Source organism: Cupressus sempervirens, chromosome 9 (genome assembly GCF_028749045.1).
Source record: "Cupressus sempervirens isolate cs-2001-9-10 chromosome 9, ASM2874904v1, whole genome shotgun sequence".
Classification (NCBI taxonomy): domain Eukaryota; kingdom Viridiplantae; phylum Streptophyta; class Pinopsida; order Cupressales; family Cupressaceae; genus Cupressus; species Cupressus sempervirens.
The window spans coordinates 175,664,371-175,673,298 of NC_143126.1; the positions used below are offsets into that span (position 1 = coordinate 175,664,371).

An 8,928-nucleotide genomic window follows, 5' to 3' on the forward strand; every position below is an offset into this window, starting at 1 on the left:
ATTAATTTCACCAGACATAGTGGGGAGAGGAACAGACACACTTGACATGAAGTTTACCCCATTGTCAAAACAAATTCGCTGCCTTCCATGTGTGTTTGCCACGGTGCCAGCCAAGTACACCACCAAATTTGCCGCCAACTTCTCTAAGTTCGCCAATTTCATAGAGATTGAAAAATTAATTCATTATATTTTATTTACATTTATATAATCTAAACATTATTTTTAAAAGTTACTTCTTAAATTTTCAAAATGAAAATAAATTAAAGTAAGTCGATGATTTCTTGATTTCAAATGTAATTCTAAAAGAAACAATTGTAATTAAAAAATACCAAATAAAGGCATTAAATTATTGAAAGGGAAATAAAAAAATTAATTGTTTGCTCTTCTGCATTTACCTTTTATTACGCCGGAGGCGTTCCCTATACTCTAAAATGAATTCAATTCCCCAAACAAAGGATTTGGCTTTAATGCCTGCCTAATTTCTCGCTCCCTCCGTGCCTGGTGGGTTTTTCAATGCGTAGTGCATATTAAAATGGCGATCTGGAGAGAGTGAGACGAATAAAATGCCTTTTTAACAATTTTGAACCCTTGATACCACAAATCGGCCATTTTAACAATGGTGCATCTCATATATGGAAACGCCTACGGCGTAGTGATTAAACTTTTCAACACCTACAGTTGATCATAGTCAAATCACATTGATCCAAACGACAGCATATTTCAAACTACGTTAAATCCCCTTTGATCGCTAAAGTTAGAAATATTTGAAATACGGGGCGGGTAGTATGAATTGACCGGTGGATGAAAAGGAAACCGATTATTGCAAAGATATTTATCAAAGCTGCACTACAAAGAAAAGAATATTATGACTCTAACCAAGTATTGTATTCTGAAAGAGCAACGCTTCGATATTTGGGTCCCCGTATTCGATTTACTGATATTTCGTATTCATGAGAAGAAAAAACACTCGCCCGAATATTTCCTTGTTGAGGAACAGATAAATTAATACCCCCGCAGGGGAGCCAAATGGATAAAACATCACAAAAAAAATTCTCGGTGGTGTTGGCAGATGGCGTAATGCCCTACATCCCGTACATTATCCTAACCTTCTGTCCACCATTATTCAACGCACCAGTTTAAGTTAAAAGCACCTATTTTTTTCTGCACTGATAAAGAGGCATTGTACATCTATTTACCTTAACTGGAAAACTCGTATTCATTCAATCATTCCAGAGTGGAGAAAGTGTCTGCTCTGGTTTACTCTCGTCATCGTATTCGTGTATTCGAGGAGGTGTGACGAGGAGGGCCTCCGCCATTTTCTCCATCATGTCCGGCGACTCAAATCTCAAATCATCACCAGGCCCCACTTCCCCATTTGACAGCAATGTCTCATGACTCTCCCACTCTTCTTCTTCACGTGGTTTAGAAGAGTGGGGAAAAAGCAAGAGCATTCTGTGCTCGTCGAATGACTGCGCCGCCTCCGAAGCGGCGGATTGGATGTTCTGAGCGAGAGATTGAGCGGGGCGGGGCAGAGTGTGGGCGGCGTGGGGGAAATTAAGCACGGCGGATTCGCCTTTCAAACAGAGAGCCGCCGCATCATACGCACGTGCGGCCTTGTGAGGAGTGTCATATGAGCCGAGCCATAATCTGCTCTTCTTCTTCGACACTCTAATTTCAGATATCCATTTTCCCCAACTCCGGCGGCGCACACCTTTGTACTTCACATCTTTCCTCTCTTCCCCTTCTTCATTCCTCGCCTCGCTTGCTCTTGGTGCGCCCTTTGCTTCTTCACTTGCCGAAACCATAGCGATTTATAAAATGGCTGCGTTAAAATTGATGTTTCCCAAGAGCCCCGGAGTAGTAAGTTGAATGAATTTCGTCTATTATAAGGAAAAACTTGTGGCCGAGGAAGGAGCGCAACTGGCGAAACCTAGGAATCTACCGATGGCTTTCATCGAATGAAGCAAGGGACATGGAGATATTTTTACTGTGGCATCCACGTGGCCCTGCTTTGAGTAAGGTGTTTTGATTCTGCGGCCGCCAGGCAATGAAATGTTCGCTTTTGCACAGGGACGGACACAAAAATAGAGAGAAGAACTAAAGAAGTAGAGAATACGGATTAAGAAATAAAAATAAATTGTCATTATTGGTAGTATTTGTCTTTAGTGTAGAAATTAATTGTAAAAGTTAATAATGTAAGTTAATGTATAGCCCAAGAGTTCTTGATGAGCTGGAGTCCCTGTCTTTTAGCTCCTATGTGTATGCATTTCAGTGAATAGATTACAAAGTGGCTAGGGAAACAAATCAAATAGAATTTGATCCATTTTTTGTTAAAAAAATTAGTGCCTAGCTCCCCGCAGAAAGGAAGATGCGGAAATCAGGATGGTGCAGCTGCAGGAGATGGGGCCTTGGTTCAAAAGCTCAGGGGAAATAGGGTTCACCGCTAGCCTCAGTCACCTCCATGGCGGAAAAGAAAAAACATGTCGCTGTGTAAGCAGAATGTAAAACCACGTACCACTAAACCCTGCACAATGTTTCTCAGTCCTTTGTTACTAGTGAATTACAATCGCACCTTCAGATTTGTCGGTGCTCCTTGTGCGGCAATCTTTAATGTTGTTAATGTCCTCTGCATATTTTCTCCCTCCTGTCACATCCATATTAAATACATTCGCTGCGCTATATTTTCCAACTTTTTTTCTTCATTTTTCTGTCCCTAATAAATCGATTAATCCCTAGGAAATTACCCGTAGACCAATAGAAAATTAGCATTTATCACTTGAAAATTATTTTTTATAATCTAACTTTTATGATTTTGAAATATGACATATGACGAGCCAAAAAAATTTAAATAGAACAGGGTCTGATGAAAACATTAGATCCAAGGACTAATAATGTCATTTGTTTGATTTCCATATAATGTTGAGTATCATGAAGTTGATTAAGTTGGTTATTAAGTCTTTTGTAGATATTGGTTATTCAAGTCTTTTGTGATATTGGTTATTCATGTCTTTTGTGGATATGGTTTTTACAATGGTTTTCTAAAGTATTTTGTATTAAATTTGAATTCTAATTAATGCTTATGTTCAGAATATGTAAAGTGGGTCATGGCCTGAACCCTTAAAGAAAAATTATGTTCAAAATTTGAAACATGAAGATGAGGTCATGAAAAGTGACACCATACAAACGAGAACTAAAACTGAAAGAAAACTAAACTAGCAAGACAAAAACTTAGAAAAATTAAATAGACTGGGAGGCAAAAAATAAAAATATGAGCAACCACCTAGAACACAAAAAAATGGACCTAGCTACCACAAAAAAAATACAAACTTGCAGCATCAAACCAATTGAACCAATGAGTACTAAACAACGATAACCGCATTGAACCAGCAAAAGACCTGATAGAGATTTTGGGAGCAATGGGGGTACAAACATGTTTTAACGAGGAAGGAATGGTTAGGGGAACCTAACTACTCAACTCAGCCACTAAATGTGGTGAAGTCTAAGGAACCAGATTCTTATGAAACTTATAAAGTCTATACAGAAGCCCCTGGTGTTTGGGAAGCAAACCCTTCACTTTGCATGTATCCATAAAAAGAGAAAGGGGGTATTATATCCAAAATGGAAAATAGAAAAAAAATCATTCCTTTGAAAATGGTTAAGCATAGGAAACAGGTTGGAGTAGAACCGCTTATACCAACATTTGTAGGTGATAAAATGGATGAGGAATTTCACCACCTTCTACCACACCCCCTTAAAAGCTTCTCTATTAAACCCATAATGTAGTCTTAGAATTTTCTCCCCTAAGTTTAGAAATCGCTCAAGAACTTCTTTAAACGATATCTTCATATTCTATGGAATCCTCATACCTTCCGTACTCAGACCTGTAATAGCCAAAATCAATTTCAAAGTCACAATGTAGGAAACACAACCCACACTAACATCTCCTGCATCCTAAATCTTTTGAGATAGTTTAGGGTTAAACCCTTTCATTTCCATATTGTGCTTGGTGATTCCTTCACTCTAGGGCATCCCATAGTTCAAGATCATTTTTGTATTCCTCACACTCGTCAGGATCAACTCAAAAAGGATCACTCCCCATGTTGTTCCTCTTACTAGGAATCCTCATGCAACACTTATAGACTTCAACATTGCCTAAAAAACATAGAGGAGAATGAAATAAACACCACTCTTTTAGCTTCATGACAAAGCTAAATAACTTATAAAGGATAAAGTACACTCAAACCCCATAAACAACTTAGGGAAGCAAAACCCATAATTACTACTAATGACATCATCATAAATATGGGATTTAACTATGATATTGCATGATCACTTTGCACACATCTACAGGGATAGACAAGATGTATTACCAAATTTTAAAACCTTCTATAAATTTTCCCACATTTACCAACCTATTTGCAACATGGTTACCTTCACAATAAGTGTGAAGAAATGACACCTCATCCACCAAACTCAACATGTGTCTTATCATATTAACAACATCACTTTTGCTCCTACCAACTTTCGCCACCCTCTAAGTTAAATGTTAGTTATATTTAGGGTGTTTGCCTCAATGACCACCTTTTCAAAGTTCTCCTTGTCAACAAAACCACCCAATGGTATAGGGAGGGTAATTCCCCCAGATAGATAGTTTGAATTAATGTTTATGTTAGTTGATATTTTGTAGAATTTGATAAAAATTATATAAAAGGTATTAAATTAGTTTTATCTTGACTAAATGTTTTAATGAATTTAATATTTTTATTAAAATGGTAGACAATTTAATCTACAATTTAAATGTATATAATATTTTCAATAATATCTATTTTTATATAGTAATAATAATAGTTTATTTTATCATAGACAATGATAAATTGTGAGCCTCTTGTCCAGGATGTCTTGGGTTCAATTCTACTTGAGCTTAACAAATAATAATAATCAACAACATAAATAATAATAATTAATCTTGACTTAAGCATATAAACTATCAAACAAATTTTATCATAGTATAATAAAAATATTAGAGTTGTGATATGATGTTTAAAATAAATTTAACATTTGTACTTCAATGTAATTTTATAATAGATAATTTGAGCATTTCAAGTTAGTAGTTGGCTACAAATAGATTTGTTTAAATTATTGAATTTTTTTCCTAAATCCTTTCAATAATAACATATCCGAGGAAAAAAATGAAATACAGTATAAACAAGAAATAGTTGATATGAATAAAAGAAAGAGCCAAATAAAATCAAATATAAGTTAGTATTCTCTTAGGTAAAACAAATAATTAACAACCAAAATTTGAAAAAGAAAGACAATTAAAAACTAAAATTAAAAAGTATAATAAAAAGAACTAAATAAAAAATACTATATTTTAAATCATATAAAGTAAATAAAATGTATTTTGAAAATTATTTACTTGTACTTAATATATTTAAAATATTTCATGGTAGCTAAAGGCTTATAGCTCAATTGGTTGAGCACAATTTGTAAGGACAATGGTAAGAAGAGGTAAAGAAATCCTTCAAGGTTCAAACCTTTGGAGATTTTCTTTAACATCATTGGTAGATTATATTTCTATCATATGTATTATTGGCATATATGAACTTAGTACAATAGGTGGGAATGGTTGCACACCATAGACTTTTGTGATGAAATTGCACTAATTGTGATGTAGGGAATGTGAATGAGAGTGTCACAATGGTAACATGCATTGCATATGCAATGTTGACAATATGTGGGTTTGATTGCAATATGTATATCATCTAATTTTTTGGGGTTTTTCCTTTTTCAAAATGTGATGAGCTATAATGTATGATCAAACAAGATTTCTAGTCCTATAGTCATTATGATGCATGCAAGAGTCTAATTAATTTGACTATAATTTCATCCATTTTGTCACCTATTATTCTACCTCCACATCATTGAAACTAAGCCCTTGATGAAAACAATATTAGGGATCCTTAAAGGAGGTCACATAAGAGCTAAAATATTGATGTTCTAAAATTGTGAAGGAAGAAGCCTACACAAAGTAACAAATTTAGAAGTCTATAATTTGAGAATTCTTGGACAAAATTTAAATCTCACGAACATGACTAAGAAGGATCATGCAAAAATTCTCTAGTCAACTTCCCACAACAAATAGAACATGTACATATGAAAATGTTTCAATGTAATTTTGTATGTCTTTGACTTCAATGCATTTTGTATTGTTATTCCTCTTCACTTAACATTTTATTTGGAGTTTTGCTAGACATGCTATATAAAAAGTGTAGTAATTTGGAAGCTATTACTTTGTATTTGTGTGATAATCCAAGAGGTTTATTAGTTGGAATATAACAAAAATATGTGGATTTTATTATAGGCAGATGTACATGCATTTCTCCATGCGATATTGTTTTTTATTAAAAGAGGCAGAAAGAGGGTCTTGAACCCAAGATACAACATAGAACGAAGAGAATGTTTCTTCTCTGGGCCAATACAACCAAGCAATAGAAAATACCATCTCTAACAAACTTCTAGAGACACACCATAGAGAAAAACTTTTAATCAAAAACCTAGTAAAGTATTACTAGAATATAAGTCTGATTTATCAACCCAAACATTGTTGATAATAAAAAAAGATAACTGGTTTTTTTTTAAAGCATTGGCGATTAACCTAATCAATATTTAACATAAAAATATTTAAAGTCTATCCCAAAATTACAAGAAGGACCATAGTAACTATTTAAAGAAAGTAACTAAAAGTACTGAACATAAAAACAAATAAAAAGAAACACCAACGCCAAGAAGGACTAGGTATTATTGATGTTCTCCCAATCCTCAACCAAGTACTTGAGATCCTCTATCCAATTGTTAAAATTCTTTGTGCTCTTCATCTCAACATGCACATTGTCCTCCTTCATGATAGATTTGTTGATTTTTTTTGTTTCTCGTAACAATGCCAAAGATGGCATTTCTCATCATTTCTTTTTGTATCCTACATATAGTCAAAATGGCCACACCCAACTCAACCAGTTATGGCATTTTAAAACTTATTGTTAAGAGATAAAAATTTTTCATTTAGTGCCTTGATTTGTTCTTCTAGATCTTCTTTAATATTTTCAATATTGCTATCCTCAAACAACACAAAATTGGTCTGAATTTGAATTTATTCAGCAACTGGGTTGTCAGGAATGGGAGTATCAACATTAGGCCCAATAACAACCTTGATATGAGATTCCTTTGTGTCCTTCTCAATCTCCTTAGACTCTTCACCATCCTCTTCTACTTTGAATTCCTCCTTAGTGGTACCGTTATCCGCTTTCTTCTGCATTTTTTCAACCTTGGTATCATAGGTCTCCTCCTTCTATTTATCTTGAGAATCATCTTTGCTTGCTTCTTTGTAACTCTTTCCTTTTTTAACCCTCAGCCTTTGAGATCTCATTTTCCAAGAACTTGAATCAATTATATAACCCTGAACCCTAGTTTTCTCATCTTCTTCTTCACCCCCATACCCTTCTAAGTCTTGATTATCCACCTCAATTATTTCCTTAAGAATTTTCCTTTTCTTTAGAGTCCCAGCTGAACTAGTTTTGGGAAACACGTTTTTGTGTTTTGCAAGAGTTTCAAATAGCAAGGATCCTTCCAATGTTTGGTGTTTCCCTTTAGCATTTTTGGGGTTTTCCTTGGGATTACTAGTTTCACTTTTTGCACCAAGAGGGATATCCTAGTCATTTTCTGGCACAATTTCCTCAATCAAAACAGAGTTCCTAGGAGGCTAAGGAGGGCTCCCTTTACAAGTTAGATATCTACCAAGACATGTGCGCTGAGGAAACACATGGTGATATGAAAAAAAATTGATCAAGCCTTGATGAATGGGTAGAATATCACCATTTTAAATACTATCAACTAGGGAAGAGTACTGAAATAAGGTAAATCTATCTTTTCACCATCCCTTAACATATTAAGAAGCGAGAAGTGGTAACCATGGTAAGTGGTAAACCACCCTTGTAGGGTAAAATAATGCATAATCCATAAAAAAATAATTGCAAAGGGGCTAGGGAGGGACAAATGTGCTGGCAATATTGTTAGGTAGATGCCTTGATGGTTGTCATTTATGGAAACATACATTTGGCATTTCATTTATGCATTTAGAGATAGAAAATTGTCTATGTATTAGATAGTTTACAGCAGCACAAAGTATAGATCTTAAGAGTACGAATGATGTGTTGAGAGTTATCCTATGTGCAGTTGAGGAAAGGTTTGTGACATTGTCATGATGACATGTACTAGTGCACATGTGTGTATGGATAGTATGACACAAGTTATACCAAGATTAATAGTGCATGCAAATTTAACAATGCAAAAAAGAGCATAACCGTAAACAGAGTCGTACGACTTTAGCAATTATTTTTGTTACAAAATAATTACTAAGTTATGTTGAGCCGACTATGTGGATATTATTCCATAAGTTATTTTATATTATGCCAAGTGTGTGATAACATGAATGCTGATAGTGCAGAGTTTTTTGATTGTGCAAGGTAAAAGTAAAGATATTATCTTGCGCAGATAATGGGAAAGTTGCATGATTAGAAGTGACATGTGAACTATTGTGAGAACTATTTGTGAGCCTTATGTGATAAGAAATCTAATGTAAGATCAAAGAAAGTGCGAGTTACAATAGAAAATAAAGTATTGTATGTATACCTATCTTGTGAAGGAATTGAATTGTATAATTGCATGTTACGACAATGAGCTCTTCTTGCATACATCACAATTATTCTACCAAATCCTAACAAGGTTGAGGATTCTAACAAGGCCTAGTCCTCTAACAAGGACTAGAGACACTATATGTACTTCATAGACTCCTAACAGGATCAATGTCCTTAATAGGATCCTATTATTTAGTGAATCATCTAGTGAGTATCATCACCACCAGGGTTTCCC

The 8,928-nt window shown here is 34.7% G+C and overlaps 1 protein-coding gene across 1 annotated transcript; it reads right to left on the reverse strand.

The window, feature by feature from the left end:
• Positions 1 to 1,119: 1,119 nt before the first annotated feature.
• LOC149538052 (ethylene-responsive transcription factor ERF039-like) lies at positions 1,120 to 1,870 on the reverse strand. Its single transcript, XM_089802298.1, has one exon. It carries the CDS (start codon positions 1,803 to 1,805, stop codon positions 1,221 to 1,223), a length of 585 nt encoding a protein of 194 aa, XP_089658424.1. The 5' UTR covers positions 1,806 to 1,870; the 3' UTR covers positions 1,120 to 1,220.
• Between the last annotated feature and the right edge of the window lie 7,058 nt (positions 1,871 to 8,928).

What these genes read in the sequence shown, in the direction of transcription:
- LOC149538052 (XM_089802298.1), bottom strand. Translation starts at nt 1,805, where the DNA reads ATGGTTTCGGCAAGTGAAGAAGCAAAGGGCGCACCAAGAGCAAGCGAG.